The sequence below is a fragment of the Syngnathus typhle genome, linkage group LG18, assembly GCF_033458585.1.
Source record: "Syngnathus typhle isolate RoL2023-S1 ecotype Sweden linkage group LG18, RoL_Styp_1.0, whole genome shotgun sequence".
In the NCBI taxonomy this organism is placed as follows: domain Eukaryota; kingdom Metazoa; phylum Chordata; class Actinopteri; order Syngnathiformes; family Syngnathidae; genus Syngnathus; species Syngnathus typhle.
The window spans coordinates 5,811,947-5,839,022 of NC_083755.1; the positions used below are offsets into that span (position 1 = coordinate 5,811,947).

At 44.8% G+C, this 27,076-nt stretch overlaps 5 protein-coding genes and 1 long non-coding RNA gene across 13 annotated transcripts; 3 read left to right on the forward strand and 3 right to left on the reverse strand.

Moving 5' to 3' along the window:
- Positions 1 to 1,613: 1,613 nt before the first annotated feature.
- Positions 1,614 to 2,718, reverse strand: anapc16 (anaphase promoting complex subunit 16). 2 transcript variants are annotated; one of them, XM_061265042.1, is made up of 4 exons: positions 2,578 to 2,718; positions 2,235 to 2,379; positions 1,878 to 1,952; positions 1,614 to 1,810 (listed from the first exon to the last, which is right to left on the reverse strand). In XM_061265042.1, the coding sequence occupies exons 2-4, from the start codon at positions 2,374 to 2,376 to the stop codon at positions 1,701 to 1,703; spliced, it is 327 nt and encodes a 108-aa protein (XP_061121026.1). In that variant the 5' UTR covers positions 2,377 to 2,379; positions 2,578 to 2,718; the 3' UTR covers positions 1,614 to 1,700. The 2 variants fall into 2 exon arrangements, with proteins under 2 accessions (XP_061121026.1, XP_061121027.1); XM_061265043.1 differs by having other exon boundaries at positions 2,559 to 2,697.
- Positions 2,719 to 2,796: 78 nt separating this feature from the next.
- ascc1 (activating signal cointegrator 1 complex subunit 1) lies at positions 2,797 to 5,497 on the forward strand. 2 transcript variants are annotated; one of them, XM_061265024.1, is made up of 10 exons: positions 2,797 to 2,932; positions 3,020 to 3,122; positions 3,201 to 3,298; positions 3,380 to 3,558; positions 3,627 to 3,760; positions 3,836 to 3,955; positions 4,021 to 4,145; positions 4,845 to 4,918; positions 5,205 to 5,322; positions 5,410 to 5,497. In XM_061265024.1, the coding sequence occupies exons 1-9, from the start codon at positions 2,815 to 2,817 to the stop codon at positions 5,319 to 5,321; spliced, it is 1,068 nt and encodes a 355-aa protein (XP_061121008.1). In that variant the 5' UTR covers positions 2,797 to 2,814; the 3' UTR covers position 5,322; positions 5,410 to 5,497. The 2 variants fall into 2 exon arrangements, with proteins under 2 accessions (XP_061121008.1, XP_061121007.1); XM_061265023.1 differs by having other exon boundaries at positions 5,205 to 5,497.
- Positions 5,498 to 5,697: 200 nt separating this feature from the next.
- Positions 5,698 to 9,208, reverse strand: LOC133143203 (nuclear distribution protein nudE-like 1-A). 3 transcript variants are annotated; one of them, XM_061265030.1, is made up of 9 exons: positions 9,088 to 9,208; positions 8,544 to 8,640; positions 8,151 to 8,304; positions 7,836 to 7,984; positions 7,627 to 7,763; positions 7,375 to 7,509; positions 7,181 to 7,275; positions 6,965 to 7,107; positions 5,698 to 6,792 (listed from the first exon to the last, which is right to left on the reverse strand). In XM_061265030.1, exons 2-9 carry the CDS (start codon positions 8,627 to 8,629, stop codon positions 6,699 to 6,701), a joined length of 993 nt encoding a protein of 330 aa, XP_061121014.1. In that variant the 5' UTR covers positions 8,630 to 8,640; positions 9,088 to 9,208; the 3' UTR covers positions 5,698 to 6,698. The 3 variants fall into 3 exon arrangements, with proteins under 3 accessions (XP_061121014.1, XP_061121013.1, XP_061121015.1); XM_061265029.1 differs by having other exon boundaries at positions 7,342 to 7,509; XM_061265031.1 differs by having other exon boundaries at positions 6,961 to 7,107; positions 7,342 to 7,509.
- LOC133143212 (uncharacterized) lies at positions 7,818 to 11,930 on the forward strand. Its single transcript, XR_009710379.1, has 5 exons — positions 7,818 to 7,959; positions 8,041 to 8,465; positions 9,802 to 9,973; positions 10,044 to 10,910; positions 10,981 to 11,930. It is a non-coding gene; the product is annotated as an uncharacterized LOC133143212 (long non-coding RNA).
- A 1,263-nt stretch (positions 11,931 to 13,193) lies between these two features.
- Positions 13,194 to 23,571, reverse strand: LOC133143197 (cerebellar degeneration-related protein 2-like). 4 transcript variants are annotated; one of them, XM_061265009.1, is made up of 14 exons: positions 23,432 to 23,571; positions 23,239 to 23,342; positions 21,933 to 22,150; positions 20,874 to 21,007; positions 19,783 to 19,842; positions 18,685 to 18,787; positions 18,571 to 18,603; positions 18,455 to 18,508; positions 17,655 to 17,748; positions 17,081 to 17,193; positions 16,431 to 16,579; positions 16,154 to 16,303; positions 15,255 to 15,483; positions 13,194 to 15,174 (listed from the first exon to the last, which is right to left on the reverse strand). In XM_061265009.1, exons 5-14 carry the CDS (start codon positions 19,821 to 19,823, stop codon positions 14,641 to 14,643), a joined length of 1,500 nt encoding a protein of 499 aa, XP_061120993.1. In that variant the 5' UTR covers positions 19,824 to 19,842; positions 20,874 to 21,007; positions 21,933 to 22,150; positions 23,239 to 23,342; positions 23,432 to 23,571; the 3' UTR covers positions 13,194 to 14,640. The 4 variants fall into 4 exon arrangements, with proteins under 4 accessions (XP_061120993.1, XP_061120995.1, XP_061120994.1 ...); XM_061265011.1 differs by having other exon boundaries at positions 13,195 to 15,174; positions 18,685 to 18,782; XM_061265010.1 differs by lacking the exon at positions 18,455 to 18,508 and having other exon boundaries at positions 13,195 to 15,174.
- Positions 20,285 to 27,063, forward strand: si:ch73-127m5.1 (neurotrypsin). The gene is made up of 14 exons (XM_061264990.1): positions 20,285 to 20,497; positions 21,912 to 21,954; positions 23,117 to 23,359; positions 23,455 to 23,593; positions 23,671 to 23,849; positions 23,987 to 24,134; positions 24,255 to 24,433; positions 24,664 to 24,805; positions 24,934 to 25,154; positions 25,302 to 25,443; positions 25,615 to 25,905; positions 26,120 to 26,242; positions 26,322 to 26,584; positions 26,675 to 27,063. The coding sequence occupies exons 1-14, from the start codon at positions 20,420 to 20,422 to the stop codon at positions 27,061 to 27,063; spliced, it is 2,580 nt and encodes an 859-aa protein (XP_061120974.1). The 5' UTR covers positions 20,285 to 20,419.
- Positions 27,064 to 27,076: the final 13 nt, after the last annotated feature.

Below are 27,076 nucleotides of genomic sequence, written 5' to 3' on the forward strand. Positions count from 1 at the left end.
TGTAGTCAACGAGACTATGTAACAATCTGTCTGTCTGTTCTACAAATGTTCAACGTCAACGTTGCATCAGCCATCAGCTGACTGCTCAAAAACATGTTTTGCAGCCTCTCAATGCCATAAAAATGACACTAGCAGCTGATTTGTTTGTTATGAGTTGCGCACGTAGCATCACGATGGTCAAGTGGTTTGCATGTCTGCCTCACATTTTTGAGGTTTGGGTTTCAAGACTCATATGTTATCCCTTCATTTTCCTCCAACATTTCCAAAACCTGGTGTTGGGGTCATTGAAGACTGGTGTCATGGGTGTCAATGTGAGTGTGGATTGACTGGCGACCAGTCCAGGGTCAGATGGAAGATGTGCATTCACGGTGTTAAGTTGCAAAAGAGGAAGCTGTTGGTGTGTGTGTGTGTGAGAGGAAGTTGGGAGCAGTACTTTGGTGGGTACACGTGAGTGGGCGTGGCTGTCTAAACAAGACAAACACCACAAAGCACACTGTGTCCCAATAGGGAGGGCGGGGGGGTTGGCCCACGTCTTAGTGTGGTGCGGCCCACTGGCGTCCCCCCAAGATTATGTAGGTCAATCTTCTTCGAGATTTGATAGTCATACGGTATTTTTTTAAGACATATACTTTACACTCCTATGTATGTACACTCTTTGCCCAACATTACAGCATGTCTATCACAAAAACTAACATTTGAAAAGGCGTGTGAAGACTTTTCATATCCACTTTTTTTTTTTAATTTAGAGGACAGAATTATGTTTTTTTTTTTTTTTTTTTTTAATTACCCCAACACACACACACGTTTCCACGTTCATTTTTTTTTCATGTGTGTGCACTGAGATTCCAAATTTGATCACATGAACTTGAGATGGTTAACTTTTATTTCCTGACGCCTGACTTGTTGACGAGCACGCCAAACTTTTGAACTCTCTCCCTGGGATTGAATTCTGACTGCGTGCCTTTGCCAAGCGCCTGGACAGTTTTTCTCCAAGTACATTCTGTACGCTCCACACCCTCCTCACTGTGAATTAAAAAAAACACACACACGCTCATTCACTAGGAGGAACAAAACAGCGTGTTTGCTCGCTGTCAACACAGCACGTCTGCTGATTGATACGAGACCCGTGACGTCACACTTCGTTCAACTAGAACATGTTTGTGAAAGAGTGCAGTTAAACTCAAAATAACAAACAGCTGACACAAAGAATGTACGGTTTTTAATTACGTGCATGAATGGATTGTTTGTGATGGCTTCTGTGTCACGCGCTCATATTATTGTTGGGAAGGGGGAAAAAAAAAGTACAAATACTTAGTTACTGTATGTTGAATTACTATTATTCCTTCCCTGAGCATGCTTGTGATTGTACTCATCTCAAATCGTCGTTTCCTATTAAAAGGAATGGAAATGCCATTCATTCATTCATTCTAGCCTCTCCCAAAATAAAAATGTTTTTTATCCGGGAAAATAGAACTTTTAAATATTCTATGTTACCGAAGCCTATGAATAATCAGGATGTTAAGAATTAAACAGTTTATACAATCCTCTTTTTTCCTGACATTTTTACTTCCTACATTTTAAAACAACAAGTACCTTAAAGAACAGAGTGTAGATACTTTTGCCACCTCATTTTATTAGATAAATATTATATGAAGTCCTTGTTTTCTCCCCTAAAAAGGCATCTCAGTGTTTACTTTTGTTTACGACGGCGTGAATCCCAGGAGCTGCTCGATGGGCTTGTACCGCCACTCGTCCGCTTCCAGCTCCTCCACCAAGCTAGCCAGTTTCTCCATGCGAGAAACTTGTTGATCTGCCGGGAGATCAACAGTCAGCCAAAAAAACAATAACATATTTAGTGCTGTGGTTCAGTCACATACCGTGTTTGACCTGCTTCAGTGCAGACGCCACTTGGTAGCTGAATACAGACTCGCACAGAAACCTGTCTGAGCCATCTGTAAAAGGGAATACAAGAGAGTTAGGCAACTTGTACATTGGTGTAATGAGCAAGTTCCGGATAAAGTAAACTCAAGCCCTCACACGTGGGCAAGGAGAGCCAGTTGCTGATTCGGCTGAACATTTGCAAAAAACTGCTGTAGGCCACAACTCACATCCAGCCTCACATTGAGACATCCCAGACTCTAGCACCTTGTGTCACTTACTTACTTAAATATTTTATTTATAATTTTTTTTAACAAAATTCCTACTGAGGAGATTCACACTATCCCTCTACAAACCTTCCATCATTTCACCAGCTCCCTTAGGGTAGGTGTACAGGACCTTCCTGGGAGGAATGAGTTCGGAGGCGCTGAACCCCGAACCGGTCACCGAGCTGCCACTTACGCCTCCGGCCGAGGAGGACGAAGAAGACGCCGCCATTGCCTGTGCAACATTTTTTTCAAACGCACTTGTCACTTGCATTGCAATCGGACGTCACTCAATAAAAACACCAACGTTAGCTCGCTTAGCATTGGTTAACGAATAAAGCAGCCGATCGTGGACATAGCAACATTATCACTTTGTTAAACATCGTAATTTGATCATGTGTCAAAGAAATTTACACCCAATGCGCGTGATAACCTGGAAACGTTGACGTTAATCCGTCCAGTTGATGCTGCCGTTTGTTTCGCTGAAAAGATACCTTAGCTGCACTTTACGACAAAGTCGGCCGTTTACGGCAAATAACAATATGGCGGCGATGTCGACGTAGCAACGAGCACAAATTCAAAACAACTTAAGATTTCGTGACGCGTTTGTATCGCGTAATTTACTTGAATTGCACTGCTTTACTCTGCTGGGATAGCTCTTGTTAACAAAATGGACGTTTTACGACCTCCTCTTATTAATATAAATGGAAGAATATATCGAAGGAACGTTGTTCAAGAAGAACAGTATGAGGACGAAGAGGAAGATTTCTCCTACATGGGAACACCTGGTGGGTGTAACATGCATTACGGACTCTGGGAACAAGTAGTAATAAAAACTACAAAGTAAAAATTCGTGGTTCTTATTTGTCATGCAGTGAGCGAGGAATTCGAGGCAGAGGAAACCTGTGATGCTCACTTGATTGAACAGACTGAGAGAGGATTCCGATGTGCCATCGACGTTCCAACTGTCTTGTACAAGTGAGTCACACAAAAGTATAAAAAGCACACTCAAAGCTCTGAGAATATTCATCTCTCTGATTTGTCCTGTTCCGACAGATACATCATCGGTAAAAAGGGAGAAACTCGTAAACAGCTTGAGTTGGATACAAAAACGTCGATTAACATCCCCAAACAAGGTGTGGAAGGACAGATAGGTACGACCTCACTGGAAATTCTCTTTTGAGAAGTCTAAAAGTAATTATAATTGTAAAAGTAATTTATTTCCATGTTTTCAGTCGTCACAGGGCCGCACAAAGCTGCAGTCTCCTCTGCCATCACGAGAATGGAAGTCCTCATTGAAAACTTCCGGAAGAAGCAGCCTTTCACGCACTTCCTGTCGTTCCCCCTCAATGACCCCAAAATCCATAAGGGATTCTTGAAGTTTAAAGATGATGTCTTGGAGCAATGTTCACAGGTACAATAAACGTAGACTGCATGTGAAAGGTATTTCTACTTTTTATTTATTCATTTATGATCGCATAGGACCACGGACTCGATGAAAGCATCTTTCAGAACCCGGCAAAGCTTCACCTGACTGTCGGCACTCTCACGCTGTTGGATGACTCGGAAATTAAGAAAGCATGCGAGCACCTCCAGAACTGTCAAAACTTTATCAGGTATGTTTTTGATTTGTATAGAGCTTTAATGAATTAAAAAAAAAAAAAACATTTTCAGATTTTTTTTTCTGTCAGGGACATCACAGGAGGAAAGCCTCTGCCTTTACAGGTGGCGGGCATCGAGTATATGAACGACGACCCCGCCATGGTGGACGTCTTGTACGCTAAAGTCAACGTGACGGACGGCTCTGACAAGTAATGGAAGTACCAAAAAAAAAAATCGGATTCTTTGCATTCAAGTTTATTGCGTACTGCTACAGGTTGCAGGTGATTGCGGATCACCTCGTGGAGTATTTCGTCTCCGTGGGCCAAATGACGCAAGAGTGGGACAGAGTCAAGCTGCACGCCACTGTGATCAATACCCTGTTCAGAAAAGACACCACTGGTACATCACATTGGCAATACCACACACGGTTTTTCACTATAGCTCTCGGCAATGCTTTAAATGGTTGGAATCAGTCAATATATAATCATACACTTTATTTCTATACATATCTCAGTCTTTGTATTTTTTTTTAAGAATTACTTTGGTAACATTCTTAGGAAATCACAATGCAGTATTTTTAGAACAGGCCCGAGATTAGCGCTTATGACAAACGAAACCAAAACAAAAAATTTGAACAACCGACTACAAAACATTTTCCCCCCCATTTTTGAGGGCCAACGTATGTATATAGAGATACAATTAATAATATGAAGTAGTATAATAGTAATAAAAAATGAAAAAATCTTCAGCATGTTTTCAACTGTCGAGCTGCAATGTCGAAATTCCGCCAGAGACATTTGTGGCATCCGCAGCTCCGTTTACATGGCACCGCAGCATGTTTTTCCAAGTACTGACAAAGACTCGATTCATCTTGGCCTGGGATCAAGCCCTCCCCACCCTCCAGATTTCCCAAGCATTTCCCAACATGTTTACCAGCGCATGGTCAACGTCAATTATGGTCTAAATTCCAACCAATAGAACTAACCTTGATTTTGTGCCCGCTGCATCAGGGTGGAAGCAAGTCGATTTAATGCCGTGTTGTGTTTGGAAGTCTGATCCCAAGCTCCTTGTTTCACATTACGCTTTTTCTTTTTCCAGTGGAAGAGGCCAGCGGGTCAGGAAGACACGGCAAGAATGAGCGAGAGGCATTTGATGCCAGAAATATATTAAAGGTTAGAGAAAAATGCTGTAATAAATTTCATTTAGAATTCAACCATTCCTAAAGTTATACAGGTGGAATGATAAGAGAATAAAATCATAATGTTATCAGATTAATGTTTGAGAAAACAACCAAGGACAAAAGCATCGTGTTAGAACAAATCTTTAAGAAAAAGTCATACCGTTAAGAGAATACATGGTACCGTTACAACAATAATTATTTTCTCTATTCTATTCTATTCATTCTCTAGTCCACAATTACGTATCCCAAGCCCTTTTGTGTGTTGTTCTCGATTGCAGACATTTGGAGCTTATCATTTCGGAGAGCTGGATCTGAACACGGTGTCACTGTCGCAGCGATATTCAGCCGATTGCACGGGCTACTACGCCTCTGCGGGAAGCATCAGCTTCTCCTGAGGTATCGTTTGACAGACTCTTCCAAGCCTCCATATGGATTTTCTTTGGGACAACAAATCTTATGTTTCCCTTTCTCATAACCATCAAGTGGGCTGCCACTGAATAGAAATGTGGAATTCATGCAAATAAAAATCATGCCAATATCAACATAACCTCCTTGGCAGAGGTAAGTGAAATCTAACTGTGATTTGTGAGCTTGATACAAACTATTTTGATCCCTGCTGTTGGTTTCACTTGACGGCCCACTTGGAATTGTTATGTGACCCACATTGAGTCCCAACTTTAGCCTTCAGCTGTCAGCAATGAGTAGTCTTCATTAATAAATCTCAGCAGGGTAAGTCACACGTCTGCGTTGAGAACAAAGCCCTCTCCGTCATAAAAAAAAAAGTTTTTTTATTAAACAGTTAAATATCAAAAAAGGAATTTAGGACCCATCAGGATTCAGTTTCACCGATTTCATTTGATTAATAAATAGTGCAATTACATGGCAACAGGTAGACAAAGGCATCACAAATGGACACTCATGTTTAATGTTTCCTTAGAAACTAGACTCATTGGACATCATTGGTGACCTCAATGTTTGTTCACCCAGAGCCATCTTTATTGACAAAATAAAAACACATCAGGAGTTTGTTTCTGGCTTTGTCAAATAAAGATTTCTCTTTGCCATCCTTTGTCCAGAAAAATGCCATATACAACTGATGCATTATTAGTAGCGGTATTGTATTAAAAAAAAAAGTCATGCTCCTCAAACGGGACCCTGCAAGTATCACGCAGTGACCCAATTTAAAATAAGCTATCCCTTTTTCATATTTGGGATTTTTTCAGTTTCTTGTTGAAAGATTTGCATTTCCAAATGAGCAGAAGGTACGCAAAGTTATGAATTCATTAAAATACCAAATCATTTTGGAAAAAAATCTTAATTCAATTGAATATTTCCCTACATTTTTTTTTAACAAATTTACTGTTCAATCACTGACATTTAATGAACACTTGTGATAATTCCAATTTTAATGAATTACACATTAAGTCACACACATACATATATATTATTTTAGTCCATCATAGCCATTAACTGTTTAAAGTGGATGAATTGGTTTCCTGCCACCTCTAAGTGGAACGTAAACGATCAATATGACCAAAAGCGACACACATTTGAACAAAAGGTAAATAAAATGAAAAAGACCACCTCTCTGTTAAGACTTTAAACATTTACAATCCTCAATAAATAAGATAGTTAGTCAGGAAACACTCCAACGCGCATGTGAACGCTCGCTTTGACTTATTGCCGAGTGATGAGTGAACACATTTGCATATCAATTTGTCTCGTGGTGCTGTGAGGTCTTTGTTGGGGGTCTGTAGTGGTTGGTACGGTGTTCAAATTGTGAGGGGCACCAAGCTGGTAGAAGAGGCAGCGGGAGGGACCGTGATGACTGTGCGGGTCCCTGGATCAAGGCTGCTTGCCCCTCTGCTGCAAAACCAAAATGAAGTTCCGTTAAATATCCCTCATTTCCCATTCAAATTATTTCCAAATTCATCCTCTTAACTTCCCAAGTAAATGACCCAGAAATTTTCCACCCTCTGAATTTTTTTACTCATCATCCCGTCACACACAAAAAACAAATCAAAAGAGACTCACTCACGCTTTGTCCAAATAGGTGATACGCAGTGACTGGGAATATGCGCTATTGGCATTGAGGATGTTGCCATTGTCCAGAGCGTAGTTTTTCTTGGCCTGCTGCTCTTTAGCCAGATTCCTGCACGCAGCTAGTTTGGCCTCCAGAACCTGCCGGACATGAGGTTTGTAAGGACCAATAAAACAGATTCGAGGGGTTTATAGAAACCCAAAAGCAACTTACTCCGACTTTTCTCAGTAGGTCGCTGACGATGTTGAGCGCTGATATCCGTGCTGATGGAGTCAGTGGCGAGTGACTGGTGTAACTTGTGCCAAGTCCTGCAAAAAGAACCGTGTCCCATTACTTCTGTCCAAAAGCTGCAAAATATGTGAGGCTGCACAGACCTGTGCCATCTGCGAGGAGCGCGTTGTCCAGACCTTTACTGAGAGGCGTGGCAGGCGTGGAGAGCGACGGCGAGACCATCTTGACGTCGTCATGCGTGGGAGAGCCGGAGTCCGATGTCCGGCTCACGTCCGCCTGACGTTCACGCACTGCAAGCTCCTGACGCAAGTCTGACCAAACACAAACCTTCATTAATTAGTCGAGGTAAAGATGAAGAACTTCCGATTTTCTTTTCTTTATTTTTTTTTAGCTTAATCATAGGCGACCCCCTCCTCCCCAACTCTCACCTCTGGCTTCATCTTTGAGTCTCTGAACGGACTCGAGAAGCGACTCCTTCTCATCCAACTCGCTCTCCAGAAAGGCGTTCCTCTCGATGGCCTGGTTCAGACGCTGATCAAAGTTCTCCAGGGACATGATGGTCGCTCTGAGAAACAAAACAAAAAAACCACAAGGTCAGAAGCAAAATACAACGCTGACCAGCAAAATGTTTCCAGACCTCTTGGCTCGTTCCAGGTCATCGTTGGACTGTTCCAGTTCTCGCACGTATTTGTGGAGGTGCTCCTTGATACTGCGCGTTTGCACCAGGTCGTCCTCCAGAACGGATATCTGCTTGTAGCTCTGTGAGTACTGCTGCTCCAGCCTCTCCTAACATAGCATATTAAGTAGCCTCATACATTTTTCATAATGTTTCTTGTTCTCAGTTGTGACCAACATTGATAAACAAAATAGGCAGAGTGGGTACAATAAAGCCCAGGCATTCACAACCAAGGCTTGTGATGAAGATATTCCAGATATCTGGCTCCGCCTTTACCTTGAGCGACTCCACGTCGTTCTTCAGCCTAAGGTTGTCTGATTGGAGGTCCTTCAGACGATGCTCGGCCTGTCCCAGCTGAGCTTCCAGTTCAGCTTCCAGCTCCCTGCTGCCCTCCTGGAACTCCAGCAGCTCCTCGTGCGCCTCCTGGTAGCTGCCGGCCGACAATAGAGAGGACAGACAAAGAGAAAGATGTCACGCTAAAAAGAACATTCTGATGAACGAAGAAGGCGCATCTGAAAATGGAATCTGCTGGTGTGATGCATCTGTCACATCAGCAAGAATATAAAGCCTGCTCTCCTCAACTGACAAGAAGTAAGCTGCACTTAAACTCCACATTTAATCATCAAAAGCTTAAATGGGCAAAAACTCACAACGTTACGTATCACATACTTTGCCTTATACTTGACGTAGAGCGCTTTCCAAAAGTTGATTTCCTCATCCTTGGAGGAGAATTTAGGTATCTTGTCCGCTTCCATGGCAATCGCATCTACGCAGGAAGGAAGTTATCGCTATTACCTATAATCTCAACTGGTTAAAAGGGTCTAATGAACGATTAAGATTTAAAATGACTGGAGACACCTTTGCATTCACTGTACAAATAGCCCAGTAAGTAGTTCGCTACATACAAGGTGTATTATCCACTCATTTGACGTCATAGTGCCTGACACAGATTTAGCTCAGACGACGATTAATGTTTAGAGACATGTGATAGGCAAATATAAAGAAAACATAAGCAGATATTCATCTCAAGGCATTATTGGGAGTGAATAAAACCACAAAAACTGCGAAAAGGCATGAGGATAACTGACATGAATCGACACGAAGGCAAAACGTCAAACATGGCTGAATCATTTCAAAAGCAATCCGCCGTGAATTGTTTTAAACAATCGCGCTTTTACCTCGATGTTAAACAAGAAATAAGTCGTCAGTTTACCTGCTGAACATCACCTCATGTAACGAGTTATTTGTCATCTAAATGAGATATTTATCGGAACATTGAGCTCGAAGCTTGTGAAAATTGTGCAGATGCTTCTTGCTCGTTGAGTTAAACGGTAGCTGGGGAGGATACAAAATGCAACATTGGCGCCCCCTGCTAGTCATCCTTTGCAAGTGCGCTACTCTGCCAGGGAGCATGTTAGATATTAACTGATAATAATTGTTCAGGTTTATAAAACACCTTGTTTTCTTTGTCTTAATGCAAAAATACATGGGCGATCACTATGTTTATAAGAGCTTTGATACATTGCTGCGTGTGAGTCAAATATACGATACGTGCTGTAACCTACGATGACGTCATTACACGGTCCGTGTCTAAATCATACAGATTTTAAAGATCGGGACATGAATGGTTATTTGATTTGGAAGCAGATATGAAACGTGGAAGACAACTGGTTATTAGCTATTTAAAATAGACCAATAGGACTCACCAAAATTGGACTACAGTCTAATTTTTCATTTGATATCGGGAATAAGGAAAAATCATCTGTTTGGTTTTTTTCAATGTTTATTCTGACAACAAAAATTTAAAAAACAGAATTGGTCACTGATCACATGTCGCATGCTGACCAGGAGATGGGAACAGCGTGGCACCCGAATTGTGTGTCTGTGTGTGTCTGTGCGTGTGTGTGTGTGTGTGACCAAAAAAAAGCCAACGCACGGCAGACATCATGACAGGTCACCTGGTGGCGCTAGTGTGGAAAGCGCCGTTCGACATGCAGAAGAAGAAGTTTGCCTTGGCTCGGTGGACGTGACGTCAGACCCAGGGCGTTATTGAATACAGGTGAAGCAAGATGGTCCCCGACTGCGTGGCATTCTCTCAGGTAAACGGGCACACGAGCAAATGTTTGTCGTCCGTTGCCCTTTCTCACGACGCCTTTTTGCTTGTTGCAGGATTTTCGCACTCAATGGACGTAACTGCGTTTGAGGTTTGAGCGCACTTGCCTTTGCATCATTTTGCAGTGTTTCAAAAGGTTTTCGTTCGTTTTAATGCTGGGCAGCTCTTCTTCGTTTCTTTCATTTTTACCTCGTAAATGAGACTTCTTTTACTTCGGGGTTGAACTATAAATGTTTGTTTGACCTAAGTCAACATGTTTGTTTGACTATAGTCAAACAAATACAAAAATATAACTTATTTATTGTGTTTTTAATACTGTGGTATTTCATTTCACGTTATGCCAACGTATATATGAATGCGAGTTTTTCCTTCTCAAAATGAAATCCTTTTGCTCCAAGCATTAACCAAAACGGCGCCTGCATTCATTCTCATACGTTGGAACGTTGGACCTCCAACTTGGGGAGTTCTTTGAGTTTCTGACATTGTTTCCGTGTTTTTTTTTAACGTGGCCTAATGAAACAAGCTTTATTTTCTTGCCTAATTATTTTAGATGACAAGTGATTGATCCAACTTATATTTAACATCTAACTGTTCTCATTCAGTTCAAATAGTTCCTTTCCATCCCAAGTTTTTGCATGACTTTGCTCAATGCAGTGGTCAGGCCCAATACTGCCATATCACTGATTTTCCAATATGTTGTGCAGCCTTGATTGAGTGCAAACGCGCAGTGACGGCAAGCGGCCGCGCAAGCGAGACTTTTGTGCTTGTGTCTTGCAAGGTGGAAGCGAAGCTGCACAAAACGAAGACCCGGCAGACGGAGGCCCTGAGCCCCTGGATTGGCGAGCGCAAAGGAAGAAATCACCCCAAGAAAAGCAGTCGCCATGTGATGAAGAGGAAGTAGCCTGATGCATGGCTGGCCAGAGGTGACATGGCAATCAAATAAATGTACAAGGAGAGCATACACTTAATTTAGTTTCCTTATTTGTCTCGCAGGGCTAGCTCACGTGGCGTCGGAGGGACTGGAGCAGTTCCTCAAATGAAGATGAGTACCATCTGCCGGTCACTGAGTACGTCGACAGAAGTGAACCGCATGCAACGGAGTGCCGGCTTTCTTTTTGCAGTTGTGCGAGGCAGAGGAAGAGTGCAAACGGAGCGGACCCGAACCTTCTGCAGACCTTCGCCCGTGACGAGCGGCCTACATGAGGCGTATGCAGATGCGGCGAGGCTGGGTGGGCAAAGCAGCCAACATTTAGGGAGAGTATGACTTTGTTTTTCCTTTTGCACTTTCTTGCCCTCTCTCCACTTTCTCACTGGGTGTGCACACTGTCTGTCTGCATGATGCCTCTCTTCTAAGCGCTGTTATTGTGCAATATTGTTTTAAAGTTTTTTTTTTTAATACATGGAGTGAACTGTAAAGTTTGTACTGTAATTGTGTGCCTCTGTACCTGAATTGAATTGTGAACTGAATTCAAGTGGTCCATTTTCAATATTGGCATGTGTAGTCTAGCTGTGCATATTGAGTTAAATGACAAACTGAAATCATTTGAAAAATTCTCTATAAGGCAATTGTGAAATTAGTCTCAAACAAATGGGTACAAATAGGTAATGTTAAATATGCAGTGTCAGGCCTTTTTACAGTGCAATGAAAAGCTGAATGTATTCTAAATTGTTGACAAAAGCCAAGTAGCCTGACACACATAGATGCAAATGACAAGCCTGTCAAGGCGTAAAAAGTCGGCGTTGCGACCAATGAAATTTGTCTTTGGCAAACCTTTTTGCAACCCTGCTGTAAAATGGCCACTGAATTCAGAATCTGGCTCCATGTTGGTGCACATTTTTTGTACGAGTAAAAGCCTTTATTTTGTTAAAGTCCAAGTCTTTTTTTTCTTTTTGCGGTTAGATCGTCATGCGGGTGTTTTTGTGAATAAAGTTAACTTTAGTGATTTGTTTCTGTGAGTGGTCTTTGTAAATAAACTTTGGTGTGAGTTGTAAAACACAAGCACCGTGCTCAATGAAGCAAAAGAAAGTGAAATGTGACATGCTGTGCTCACGCCTCAAACGCGACTGCATCCTCCAAGGGGGGCGCGGTGCTATTCCTGGGGGGGTGCGTGTGACCCTGGGGAACAGGCTTTTTTTTTGGCAGTACTAGAATAAAGTGTAATTGCGCGTTTACTGCAGTAGGGGGCAGTGGCGCTCTCATTGTTACTTCTGTCACGTTTGCGACAGTGCAACATTTTACGACTTACAAGACAAGTTAGGATAGTCACGGTGGGGAGGGGGGGCGCGAATAGTTTTCTTCTTGCTAAGGGGGGGCGTAACAGAAAATAATTGAGAAGCACTGCCCTAATCCAAGACAACCTTCTCCACCTGCTGGGTGAACCGCATTTTGCACACTGGCGCCACCCGGCGGCCTCTTAGGATGACTGCTTTGGTTTACCCTGGAAATGTTAGCTTTCAGGGCACAGAATAAAAGTACATCCCGTGCCATAAATTACAGCAACATATCGTATTACAGAATACATTGTCTTCAGACACCACGCTGTCGCCATCTCCTGGTCAGTATGTGAAATGCAGTCGATGACAATTTATTATAAAATATTCAATGACCAAAAGAGACGCAGCCTGAGTAATTCATGATATATTTGGTGAAGTCATGAACCACACCTACCTTGAAAAGCGTATTTCAGTGGCTAAAGGTAATTAATTGGTCTTTTTATTTTTTTTATTTTTTAATGCGACACTGATTCAGTAAATATGCTCAATTAGATATTATGACATACTAAGCAATGTAAAAAAAAATCTTTACCGACATGCACTGGTTCCAATAAGAAAATAATTGAGAAGCACTGGTTTAAATAAAGGTTAACCAAAAAAAAAAAAAAAAAAAAAAAAAAAAAAAAAAAAAGTGAACCCTGAACTTTGAACCCGCGGTGACCCCGCGGTGACCCGTAGTGACCCCGTGGTGACCCCGTGGTGACCCCTGGGTGACCTTTGAACCCTGAACTTTCAACTCAAGTTAAAAATCGAAAATGTGCACATGACCCCGTGAACTTTGAACCGACCTTTGACCCCTGGGTGAACTTTGAACCGTAAACTTTGACCTTTGACCCCTAGCTAATTACGTTTTTTTTTTTTTTTTTTAAACCGGCATAGCAGAACGATCCATGGTCTTCAGCTGCCGCGCTGTCGCCATCTCCTGGTCAGTTAGTGAAATGCTTTTGCTGATGTTTTTTTTTCTCTCAATTAAAACAAATCAATCAGCCAGTTGGTTTTCTTTATTTAATATCTATTATCAGACAAAACCAAATTGTGAATCAGTCACCTAGGCTATAGCAGAACAAACAATCCATGGTCTTCAGATGCCACGCTGTCGCCATCTCCTGGTCAGCTAGTGAAATGCTTTTGCTGTTTTTTTTCCCTCTCAATTAAAACAAATCTATCAGCCAGTTGGCTTTCTTTATTTAATATCTGATATCAGACAAAACCAAATTGTGAATCAGTCACCTAGGCCAGTGCTCAAATAGTGGGGCGCGCCCCCCTTGGGGGGCGCGGTGCTATTCCTGGGGGGGCGCGTGTGACCCTGGGAACAGGCTTTTTTTTTGGCAGTACTAGAATAAAGTGTAATTGCGCGTTTTACTACAGCAGGGGGCAGTGGCGCTCTCATTGTTACTTCTGTCACGTTTGCGACAGTGCAACATTTTACGACTTACAAGACAAGTTAGGATAGTCACGGTGGGGAGGGGGGGCGCAAATAGTTTTCTTCTTGCTAGGGGGGGGCGTAACAGAAAATAATTGAGAAGCACTGCCCTAATCCAAGACAACCTTCTCCACCTGCTGGGTGAACCGCATTTTGCACACTGGCGCCACCCGGCGGCCTCTTATGATGACTGCTTTGGCTTACCCTGGAAATGTTAGCTTTCAGGGCACAGAATAAAAGTACATCCCGTGCCATAAATTACGGCAACATATCGTATTACAGAATACATTGTCTTCAGACACCACGTTGTCGCCATCTCCTGGTCAGTATGTGAAATGCAGTCGATGACAATTTATTATAAAATATTCAATGACCAAAAGAGACGCAGCCTGAGTAATTCATGATATATTTGGTGAAGTCATGAACCACACCTACCTTGAAAAGCGTATTTCAGTGGCTAAAGGTAATTAATTTTTATTTTTTTTATTTTTTAATGCGACACTGATTCAGTAAATATGCTCAATTAGATATTATGACATACTAAGCAATGTAAAAAAAAATCTTTACCGACATGCACTGGTTCCAATAACAAACTCGGTGTCAACAGCTCATCTAAAAAAGCAGTTTCTAACTTAAGTTGCTCGCTCCATGGAGCAACTGTTACTTTGCATATGTCAAAAAAAGGAGCCTGGAGGAAGGCAACCATGGAGTCATTGACAAAGACACGGTGCTCAACTGTATGTTGCGGAACAACAGAGAAAATAGCAGGAAGAATATAGCAGTTTACATTGAGGCCAGATCGCCTGACCCAAAAGAAACGGCAATAAATAAAGGTTTCCATTGGAATTCATAGCGTGTCCAATGAACTCCAACAAGTGCTGAGGACTAGAAGACTTCACTCAACTGCACCTCACCCACCTGCCCCCTTTCCCTAGCATGTGCTTCAGAATATTGCATCAGGTGCAAGGTGGCCTGGCCCTTTTCTCCAGGTCCTCTTTGGTCTTCTGGATGCGAGCAAAAATCTCTCGGAATAGTTCCTTGTACTCAGGCTGGTGAAAGCCGCCGTTGTAGTCCACTGTCTGGACAGTCTTGTGACTAAGGTGCTCGTGCTCTTCTTCTTCCTGATGTTGCTGTAATCCAAAGCGCCTGAGCAGCTTCTCATATTTGACCTGCAAAGCGCTGTACTGCGCGTCCACCTCGTTGAGCAGCGAGATACCGCCACGCTCCGCTTTCCCGCCCCTCTGGGCGCACCAGCACTCGTGCTCACCCGCGGGGTCGGCGCTGTGTTTGGTCTTGAGGAGACGCTCGCTTGCCCATCGCTTGAGGGGTCGCTGGCTTCGGAGGAACGGCCCACTGGCTTCCCCGTCACGCTCCTCTTCCGCCTCCTCCTCCTCTGGGAGAGCGTATGCCACGTTCAGCCGGGAAAAGGATTCAGACTTCCAGAGGTGGCGAAGTTCCTCGGCTTCTCGCTCCAACTCAGACACTCGCATCTGCGCGCACAAACACAAACCGAGTGAGAAAGGCATACATATCCATCCATGCATAAAATTTAAGCGTGACCCTGCCGTACCCTGCACGTCTCCATGCCAGCCAGCTGCCGCTCGAGTACGGCCCTCTGCCGACTCAGTAGCCCGGCCTCGCGCTCTGCCTCCTCTCGCCGGGCGCGTTCTCCTGCGTACTGGGCCTGGAGGCTGCGTAGCGAGCGGCGCAGCGACGCCTGCTGCTCTTCGTGCCACCGCTGCACACCGTCGTGCCCCTCAACACCAAGACGAGGTTCTTCCGGATCGCCGTCACACTGCCTGCATCATTGTCGAAGAGCAAAGCACAGAGCATTAAAATTAAGAAGGTGATTATAGCATTACTAAATGCACAGAAAAAAAACATCTAAAAAAAAAATATCCTTTTTACAAAAATCTGAAAGGCTGAAAGTCACAATAACCTTCAACTCAAAACAAACATATTAACAAGAGTTTTAAGTCGAAGTTTTATATGTATCTATTACGGCTGTATGGTTCTATTACTGAGCTACATTTGGTTCAAAATCTCAGACGTGTACTAATCAAACGAAGAAATGATAGGAACTCGGTTTGGAAGCGGAAAGTGAAAGTCCAGTGAAGAGAGATGATGAAGCAAGCACTTTGCACTCTTGAGGTGACACCATTTTCCATATTATACAGCATAACAGCCATCGTATTTAAGTTTTATCTCCCATGTCCTGACAAGCAGGAGGCGATAAGCTGCTGACGTAACATTGAGAGTGCAACCGCAAAGCATTCACGTCCCTTTCCCAAGTTTGTTTTCTATGTATTTTAGAAGAAAAAAAAAACCCAAACATCCACTTTTCCATAGTCAGTGTCTTTCAGTGTGACCTGGCTTCTTTTAGTCCCTGATTACTCTCACAGAGAATTAGCTAGACATGCCGACACAGCGGACTTCCAACAGGTCAGTCACAGGTGAGCATGATCAAACCTGAGTTTTTGCAGTTCCTCCAGACTCTGGGCGCCGGGCCACCTCCGCCGGCCCCCCTGGGCCAGCTGCGAGGGTCCCACTTTCATGTCGTCAACTTGCCGCTGCAGCTCGTCCACGCGCGTCTGCAGCGCTTCTACCGTTTCCATCAGCCTGTGTTGACAAAAGACACTTAGGACACTTTCTCGTCAATTGTTTGAAATTGTAAATCTGATTTGAGCTCTCCATTCACGTCTTCAAATCCAACAAAAGATGGCATTGTGTTGCATTGTGCTCGAACCCGCGGATCTTGTGCTGGGCACTGCGGTTGTCCTGAGTTAGCTTGCGGTTGCTATGCTCCAGCTCGCGAGACGCCACGTCCAGCTGCTCGAACACTTTGGCGTGCTGGTCGTTCACCTGCCGCAGGAGCTCCACCTGCTTTACCAGGTACTGCACCGCAACGACAAAACCAGAAAAAACAAATTGCCGTGGGCTTAAAAACTGGGCACAAAACTACTGTGCGTCTAGTTTGGGATGCAAGATTTAGCAAAAACACAACTTGGTCATTAGGTACATAAAAATATTTAAGCGATTAAGATTATCGACAAAACGCGTCGAGTGAGCGTAAGCAGTACAGAGGACGGATGACCTTTTATCTTATCAGACAGCAATTAGGGACATTGCCTTCACTCGGTCAACAACACAAGCTCAAGACGCACCAACACTGTGTGTGCCTTCACGTCAACAGTTAGAACGTGGATTACTTCAACATGTCAGCGTGGAGAAGGCCTCTTCACTCAGACAAAGCCGATTTAAGGACATTAAAGTAATCCACACCAGTCCAAACATGCTGCTAAATATTCACTTCCGCCTTCAAACTGGGAGGTGGGTGTGGATCATCTGCTCTTGTTGTCGATGCAACGTAATCAGGGTGTCTCTAGGGGGTCTTACCTCGATCTCTTGCACTTGCTCCTGATTGGTGGAGTACATCTGCTGGAGTCCCTGCTCCAGCTCATGGTTCCTTTCCAGCAGCGACTTGCCCAGCTCTGCGGCCAGCTGGAGGTCTATGGGAGGAAAAACACGCTTAGATACAGACAGCGATTGGGCCCAGGGGGATGGCTCGATATCAGATCGAGACGCTATGCCACACTCTAACAAAAACAAAACGCTGATGTGGACACTTACAATTTGATCACAGACAATATGGACACCTAACGTTTGTACATCAACACAGACGTGATCCACTGACCCACTAGTAGGACCTAATTAGGCCCATTGGCACAAAACTAAGCGTTCCTCAAATTAAATTATAGTCAAATAACTAATAAACAAACAAAAAAAAAGCATGGTTGAGGTGTCATTTCTCCTCCAGTAGATCTTTTCAGATAAAACCATGCTGAAGTCAAGCGAAAGCATCCACATTGCATAATAAAAGCATTAAATTAAAAAGGTACCAAATTAAATGAGATCCATTTGTGCGGGCGTGATTAAGTGAGTTAATTAAATAAAGGTTGCAAAAGGTTACCGTGTTCGAGGTCATGCTTGTCGTACCAGGGTTCTTCCTCCTTCAGCTCGAACTCCTCTTCCACGCTCACGTCCGTTAACATCTCGGCGGACGGCTACGATTACAAAAAAAAAATAGAGTTCGTATCGTGTCAATTACTTCTCCGTAATAGCATGGCGAAAGCGGGAATTCGTTTTTTTTAATGATGATTTTATGGGAGCGACTCGCTATTCTGGCTCTCTGCTGCCGGTGCACGGTCGCCCGAACATCACCGGATAACGATAAATACAATTGTCTTAAGTGTCAAGTGCTAGCATGTCTTGTTAAGTGACTTCAAAATAAAGGTTTTTAATACAAACCGCTTAAACAGGCATGGTAAATCACTTCAAATACGTTTAAAAGCACAACTTGTAGGCCCGACTTAGTATCCAACAATATTATTACAATACTTAGGTTTTTATTGACCTATATCATGATTTTTAAAAGAAAAAAGTTTATTCATATTATTAGCATTTGCTTTTACGCTGAAGGTTCGGCGTTATTTTCCGGTATTGCAGTGCCCATAGATAAACTTAACGTTCAGGTTGCCGGCAACTGCAGTCATGTAGGTGCATCATTAACTGTGCACTAAGTCTGTGTGTCCACAGGAGGGCGCTGCTACAATGACAAAAGAATAGATGCTGAATGAGTAAATCAAGCTGTACTGACAAACAGTAAATTAAATCTACGGCGAGACATAGATTACATTATCCATTATTTTATATGAAATGGGGAATATTGTCTAAAAATTCGGTTCAATCTACATTTCATTTTTTTCCTACCCCTTGTAGTTGGAGCTTGCCCCAACTGACTTCAGGCAAAAGGCAGACGACACCCTAGAGTGGTCATCAGTCAATCACATGGCACATATAGAGAGATACAATCCATTCACACTCACCCTGTCACTGTGCTGGAACTGAAGCCACTCTGCCTGCACAAAAGTCAGGCCAATGGACCACTACGCCATCAGTGACCTTGTGTGTTTATAATTCATTACAAACAGTGTTCAAACCTTAATCATGCTTTGGATGTGAAAATAATCAACAACATGCAGCTTTGGACGCCAGCACCCATTTGTCAGTCCTCCATCCATCTTCTGTCCTCCTCCATCTGTGCTTTGAGACACATGAGAGGGGATAGTGAGAGAAAGCACATTACTGATTTGAAAACACCCTCTTGTTTCCTCTCTTTTCAAAGCAAAACGACAAAGTCACCGACAGGCACTCTTTATTTGATACATTTGTGTGTGTGTGTGTGTGTGTGTGACAGAGAGAGAATGCTATCTGATGTATCTTCAAGGGAGAGGAAGTCCGATAAACACCAGGGAAGAAAATTGAAACATCACAGAGCACAGCGAGGGTTAGCACATCTTGTGTGTGTGTGTGTGTGCGTCACAATGTGTACCCCTCACACTCACATTGTTCCTCTCACCGACATTGACGGTTACGGCAGAATTTGCTGCGTCGCCATGCCGGTTGCCGTGGCAACAAGCATCACGGGACAAGGAGCGTGTAACTGGATTGGCGATAAAAAGGCCTCGAGCGTCAACACAGCGTGTGCGTGTGTGTGTGTGCAACAAACTAATTTATGACACATTTATAGATTTTCTTGTCGATATACAGTACAGGCTCATTTTGAAGGGAGGCTGGCATGTTGTCGTGACAACCAGCTTCTTTTTTTGGGTGGGGTATGACCTGAAAACATGAAAGAGACTAATGCAAACATTTGCATGTTATCATTTTATCTGCCTTAGTGTTTCCTTTACCCAAAGTGTTATCTTGCTGTATATTAGCATACCAACTGCTAACATAAAAAAATATTCTAAATGGCACCCAGGCGAGATAATCAGAGCATGGAAGTTGAAACAATTTGGGTTTGCCAATGCGCTTGTTTGCATTGGCAGGGGGGGGAAAAAATCCCCATGAAACTTAAAAAGAAAATCAAAAAAGTTCATCTCCCAGCCCGCAGCGAGTGGGTACAAGCAAAATGTGTGAAACGGATGAGTTGTGTTAAGCTCACAGCTCCAAGGCATCGCGGCATGCAGAAAGAGAGATAAGAAAAAGGAACAACAAAGATGTAGCTTCTGAATATGGATGAGTTTTTGACCTACTAGCCACCTGAAGGAAGGAACAGCAGGAAGAAGTTGATCATTTGACTGCACAGGGGTCACCTAAAAAGACAAAACAAGGTCACAAACATAAAAATGCGTTCTCACGGAAAATAAACAATATTCTTGCAACGACTGCAAATATTAGAAAATGCAACAATACATGGGAAATATTTCTGTGACCATTGAATTCAATTTCTTTGGTACACACATGATTTATTCTTCACCACATACCATTCATGAATAAGTTCCTATCAGTGTGACCCATTCAGAAAAGCATCAAAGCTCACCCCCTTTCAACTTACTCACTTTGGTGTAATGAATGCAAATATATTCAGGTTAATAATTTATTTTTTCATATACTGTAGTCTGAACCCCCCACCCTCATTCACACACAAGGGGAGGGAGAGAGCGATGTAAGGGGGAGAGGGTGCTTTCTGCAGAGCTCAACACTATTCCCATCTAGATTGGATGTGTGTGCGCGTGCACTCTTGCATCCCCTTCTGGTGCCGCACCCTCTGCTCGGTCTAGAGCTCTCCACCGCCACCAGCATCCTTCACGTCCTCGTCGTCACACGTCACTTGGCGTGTTGTTGTCTGCCAGACACGGACGCGGAGGCGGCCACGCAAGGCGGGAAAAGATGTCTCCGAGCAGCCGGCCGTTTTTGTTCCTGATTGGGGCCGCCTGCCTGGGGCTGCCCTACCCGCTGCGCGCTCAGGTACGATCGAGCCCTCTTATTATATTTACGTTCGTATGTGTATGTCCAGTACGTATGTCGATTGAGGATAAGGAGCATGATGATGCGTGTTCTTTGACAAACCAATAGAGGGGAGGAAGGAAAAGAGGAAAACTAGCTCATGGATTGATATAAAAATCCTAAGTGGGGTTGCAACTTTCACTGACAATGGCAGTAAAATTGATTTTGATTCAAAACTAGCATATCGCACAAAGTGCAGTTTGCGCTGCTGTGGGTGTGAACACAAAAATGGTTCCTTTTATTGACTTTAAATGTGCCACACACGTCTGTGTGGTGCCGTGGTAAATGTCTTTTTCTTCTATCCAAATATTTTTTCCATGCTACAGTATTTTCTCACCGTGGTCATTCTCCACATGGTCCAATTAAGGTCACATTTATGCTTTTGAACGCTCCTGGTTGGAGATCCTCCATCTCTTCCTCCTCCTCCATCTCTTCTTCCTCCTCCTCCTTCCTTCCCCCGGTCGACCCCATCTGTGTGAAATCACGACAGGTTGGGAATGAGACAAGTCAAGCCGCAGATTTTCACCCTTGGGCTACAAAATGTTTGAATTTACTTGAGAGGACATTAGCAAACGATCAAGGACTCAATTAATCGGGAGATAATATTCATTTTCGCTTTGGTGCTGGTGTTGTACAAGTGCGTGTGTGTGTGTAATCATTAGTAGAGAACATGGTGCGGGAAATTAATGATACTCATCAAATAGAAGACGGCAGCCGAGTAGATTTCCACGATGTCGCTAATGAAGACAACAACAACACAACAAGCCGCTCAAGATGTTTCTACAAATAAACACACTTTAGTTTGACTTGCATGATTTGACTCTTTGGTAACCTGTTTCATTTCAATAGACTTACTTGTGAATATGATTTTTATTCAGTTTAATTTTTTAGGTCGAAGTTGAATTCAATATAAATGTTTTTAAGATACATATTTAGAATATAAATGTATAATGTTTTTAAAATACAGAGACGGAATACAATATTTCTACTAGCCATTCAAAATCAAATTACACATCTATTTTTTATATATATATATATATATATATTTTTTACTATCACTCAGCGTCCCTTCTGGGACCTTCACTTGAATCAGGTGCTTCCATGTGTGTATGTGTGTGTGCGGAGGTAGCAGGTGCAAGCGCATCAGAGCACATTAGGTTGGTAGCGGAGGCGTGCGATTGACATGATTGGCGATATTGCCATCCGTGTTCTCACCAGCATGGGTCACAAGTTCCTGCTCTCATGCTATTATAGCTGTGCTGGTATGCGTGTTTATCAAATGGGAACATCATCAAGCCATCAAATGCAAGATGAAAATTAGAAACTGGTCTTGTCATATATTTTTGCTCTAATTCATTGTCGTGTGTGTGTTCAGGTGGTAGCTGACGACACGTACTTAAACGAGGTCCAGAACTCAGGTACGTAACGGCACGCATGATGCTCTCCATTCCCCCTCGATTCACCTTGCCGCCATTTCCTATTCTTGCATTGTTTGGACTCAAGGAGGCTGCTCTTCTTTCTCCTTCCCCTCCAGCTGGAAGCCTTCCACCATTTTTCAATTTCGCTCTTTTCTTGGAGGAGGGGGGTGAGCCGCATCTCGAAGGGGGTGGTGGTCTGTGATGGGGGTAGGGAGAGAAGCTCGTAAACGCTTTCACACTCAGTTTAATGTACACCTGCAGGTATTTGCGAGTGAAGCCATTAATACACATTGTGGTGTGTGGTTTCGGGTGGTGGATAAACACCCAACCCAAATCAAATGCACCCCCTCGCCTTGAGCTAAAGACTCCCCCTTAATACAGCAAGTGCGGAGCGTGTCAAATGTGCTTTGTGGCGGGGAAATGGATTATACGAGCAGGGAGGCTGAGTGTTCCCATGGCGATGAGGAGAGGGCTGTTGTCGTGGCGATGATGGAGAGAGAGAATGTGTGTGTTTTGCAGGATGGGGGAGGTGGAAGATTTAGGTCTGGTAATTGTGTTTTTCATCTTTTTAAAAATACATTAGTTTTAGGATGTATTAAAAAAAGAAAAATCACTCTTAAGAGTCCGAGAATCATTTAAAAGTTGCACTCACATTGTACTTTTGTTAGTGGAGCATCCTGACATGAATTAATGATGAAGTGCAAGATAGTCGAGTGATACGCAAACAGTCGAATTCTAGCGGGACACAAGCTGCTGCTGAAAATACAAGCGCGCTACGTCACCGCACGACAATACCAAACAATCGCAACGCCTTCCCCTTTGGTGGAGTTGTTCATTCAATCCTCATTAACTTGGCAAGCCGAGAACGATTCATCGTCTCCTCCTGTTTGCGTACCGTCTATTGATCTTCGCTTTTGGTTCTTTCTTTGCTTGTTTCTCTCTGATTCACTTGCTTCCCCTTCTGCTAACTTGTGTCTGTGTGTGTGTGAGTGCGATAAGACAAACGCCATTAATCACAGTTTCGATGCAGTCTGGCTGCAGAACAAACAAAAAAAAAGAACACCAAAATGCAATGTCGCATGAAAGGAAGACTAATAGCCAATAGTGGTCTACTTGGAGGAGAATCCATTAAATGTCAATTTTCATGTTGTCATCCCCCCAGTCCCTCTGTCCTGCTCTGAGGGTTTCACCGAATTGGGTTACTACAACGGTACCGTGTCCCAGACGGACTCGGGTGCCCCGTGCCTCAGGTGGACCGAGTTCCCCGACTACGTGGTGCAGTACCCGGGCCGTGGTCTCGGCGAACACAGCTACTGCCGGAACCCGGATCGCGAGTCCAACCCCTGGTGCTTTTTCCGGCAGAACTCGGGCGCCATCGGATGGGCCTACTGCGATTGTCACCAGGGTATGAAACGTTTTCGATGTTAGCAAATAACAATGGTTCACTGAAGGTTGTAATTGTCTGATGTTTACATACCTTCCATCATCCTCATCCGCTAGGTGCCACCAGGCTTGTCGGTGGCTCGTCGTCCAACAGTGGGCGTGTTGAAGTGTATCTGAACGGCCAGTGGGGAGCGGTGTGTGACTCTCACTGGAGCGACCGGGATGCGAGCGTGGTCTGCAGGCAGGTGGGCTTAAGGTAGGACGATTCCATCTTGTCGCGTCCACATCAGGGATGTCAGACTCACCGGGGCGTTTTTTATTTGTTCCGGGCAGTGACATTGGCACGACATTGCGGCACTCTCAGTTGGCCTCGGGTTCTGGCCTCTTCCACTTTGAGCGTCTGGGTTGCCGCGGCGACGAGAACAGCGTAAGCGCCTGCAGGAGCAGGACGTTCGTCACTGGGGACTGTAACCATGGAAACGAGGCGGCTGTCTTGTGTGCCCCTCCTGAAGGTCAGATAACAAAATTCTCACACACACTCACCTACACACAGGCAAATAATTTCATCATTATCAACGAGCTCACTAGTTGGTTGGTCACGCAAAATACTAACCTTAACTATAACGATGTACACCGTGTCATTTGGCAGGCAGCGGACCTCCGCTACGACTGGTTGGAGGTGAGGAAGACTTTGAAGGACGCGTGGAGGTGTTCCACAGCGGGAGGTGGGGCTCCGTCTGTGACGACCAATGGGATGACAGAGACGCGGAGGTGGTGTGCCGACAGCTGGGCTTCAGGTGGGTGCTGCCAATTCACTCAATAGGATTACAACCATGCATGCCAAAAATAGGTAAAAGTATCCAATCTACTCAAAACCTACCCAATGAAGGCTCAAAATATTTTGGTGTGCGCTTTAGCGGCGTGGCCAAGGCGTGGTCATGGGCTCACTTTGGTCAGGGATCAGGTCCCATCCTGCTGGACGCCGTCAAGTGCACGGGAAATGAACTGTTCCTGGATGAGTGTCCACACGGACACTGGGAGCAGCACAACTGCGACCACATGGAGGACGCCGGAGTCTCCTGCAGCCCGTACACAGGCATGACGCACTCCCACGCACAATGCATACGCTCGGCTTTAAAAGTTTCTATTTATACCCTCTGCACATCAATAAATCATTACCAAGCAAAGAACAGCTCTAGTGATAGACTGGCTGCTTAACAACACACACACAAAATATTAGGTTACATTGTCCTCAGAGCAAAGGCCCATAGATGAAAACAGTATACAGGAATGTAGCTTAAAAAAATTTGATTGGAACCATTTCAGATGGGGTGGTGCGTCTGGTGGGAGGCGACGATCCCTGGGAGGGCCGCGTAGAGGTGCGCCACAACGGCGACTGGGGGACGGTGTGTGACGACCACTGGAAGCAACAGCACGCCCAGGTGGTGTGTGGACAACTGGGATACAGGTATTTGTACACATATGTGAATATTAGGGTTGGCTGAACACTCTTAGTGTGAATTATTTGCCAGGTCAATTTTTTTCGACAGTTATCTATATTTCAAGGAGTTCACCGTCCCTTCTCTCTCCTCGAAGGGGTCACGCTGAGGTGGTGTCAGGCGGGACGTTCGGTGAGGGCGCTGGTCTCATCCTGCTGGACGACGTCCACTGTACCGGCTCAGAGACGTCCCTGTTGGACTGCAATCACGGCATCTGGGGTCACACCGACTGCTCCCACGCTGAGGACGTCGGCGTGCGCTGCAGAGGGAAGCCCGAAGACGAGACCAACGACGTGCCCGTCGTCGCACCATCTACAGGTGAGGCTGGCTGCGGAAGAGCATATGGCATGTCGATATAAACTAGCAATAAATTATTCTAATAAAATATTTACTAACCCTCGTGTAGTTGGAGTATTCTTTCCCCACTGCAATAGAAGCTCATGATATTTTTCCCAATGTTGTCAGGTCCGCTGCTGCGTCTTGCTGGGGGCGTCAGCAGAAAGGAGGGGCGCGTGGAAGTCTATCTTCACGGTGACTGGGGGACCATTTGTGACTCAGGGTGGAATGACCTCAATGCCGCTGTAGTGTGCAGGCAGCTAGGCCACAGGTGACAAGCAACACTGCAGCTGCTAGTTTCAGCTTTAGCTTTCGATGTAAGCTTCCAACATGACCTCTGAGGTTATCTTTAGTCTTCCATCGTAGGGTTGCATTAGCAGCTAACATAGGAGGCTAACTTCAGATCTGAAGCTAACCCGTACGGGTCTTCCTTTTTCTCTAGTGGCGGAGGTCTGGCGGCTGGGGGCTTCGGCCAGGGTAAAGGACCGGTCCACCTGGACCAAGTGAGATGCACTGGCAAGGAGGAGTTCCTGGGCGAGTGTCCCTCGCTGGGCCTGAACATCATGGGTTGTAGGCGGGGGCAAGCAGCGGGGGTCAAGTGTGACACCTCCGCTGCTTCAGTGCACGACCCGATGGCTCAAGTCCGCCACTTGGAAGACAGCTGCGGTGCGAGGAAGCTTCAAGAGGAGGCCAGTGAGACCAAGACCCAAGAGGGAGACGGAAACATGCTCAGGTTGGAGCTATTCCATTTGAGTTTGCAGTTTTTAAACCAGGGCTCTATCTGGTGGATTTATTGGGTCACTACATGTTTCACAAATGTACCTTATTCAGCTACATTTGGACAAAATGCAAAAAAAAAAAAAATCCTGGATGAAATAAAAATAGAAAATATATTAAATAATATACATCAACAGATATTTTGATATCATGCTAACCTCTTATTGCAGGACATCATGGCCTTGGCAGGCGTCTGTGTGGCTTCAGTCTCAAAGTCAAGACGGCGGCCCTCTCTGCAGCGCCACTCTGATTGGCTCATGCTGGGCACTCACGTCCGCCACCTGTTTCGCCAGGTAACACACACATGTAAACATCAGAGTATTAACTGCAAATATCAGTGATGAGCATCTAACATATATGACCCTCCATCAGGTTTGGAACGGAGCCGTCCAAGTACGTTGTACGGATAGGGGCATCTGAGCGGACCTTGACCCCGGAGCGCATTGTGGTCCACAAGAAATTCAAAGGTCAGAGTGGAGGTCACGACCTGGCCTTGCTCAAGCTGCCCGGTGCCCAGAAGGGTCACTGCTTCACGTTTGACCCCCACGTCAATGCCGCGTGTCTGCCTGATGACGACCACAGCAGCATGCCGGGTGCCTGTGTCGTCATGGTGACCACACGATGGAACACACCGGGTGGGTTGCACAGTTAAATTCCAACATTGAAAGCAAGCAGTAGTTTAGAAGCTAACACTGAAAGCTAATGTTGAAGCTTTTGTGTCCTAGACTCTGTCCTGGCGTCGTGGGTTCCCGTCATGTCGTCGTGGCAATGCAAGAAGCGTCATGGCGACAGCTTTTCCAGCCACGGCACCGTGTGCGCCGGCAGCCCCCCGGACACTAGTCTGCTCCACAGCACCGGTGACAGCTGCCGTGGCAACTCCGGAGGCGGGCTGCTCTGTCAGGGCGAGGCCGGCCGATGGGTGCTGACGGGGGTGGTCGCAGGGGCCTACGGCTGCGAGGACCCCTCTACTCCGGCACTGTACACGCGCGTCAGCCGCTTCCGCAGCTGGATCGACGACGCCATCCAGGCCGATTCCCAAAATGGCCACCGAGGGGAGGAAACAAACGACATTGGACATGTAAAACACACACATCACTCGCAGGTGGTGGTTTGAATCGAGACCTCAT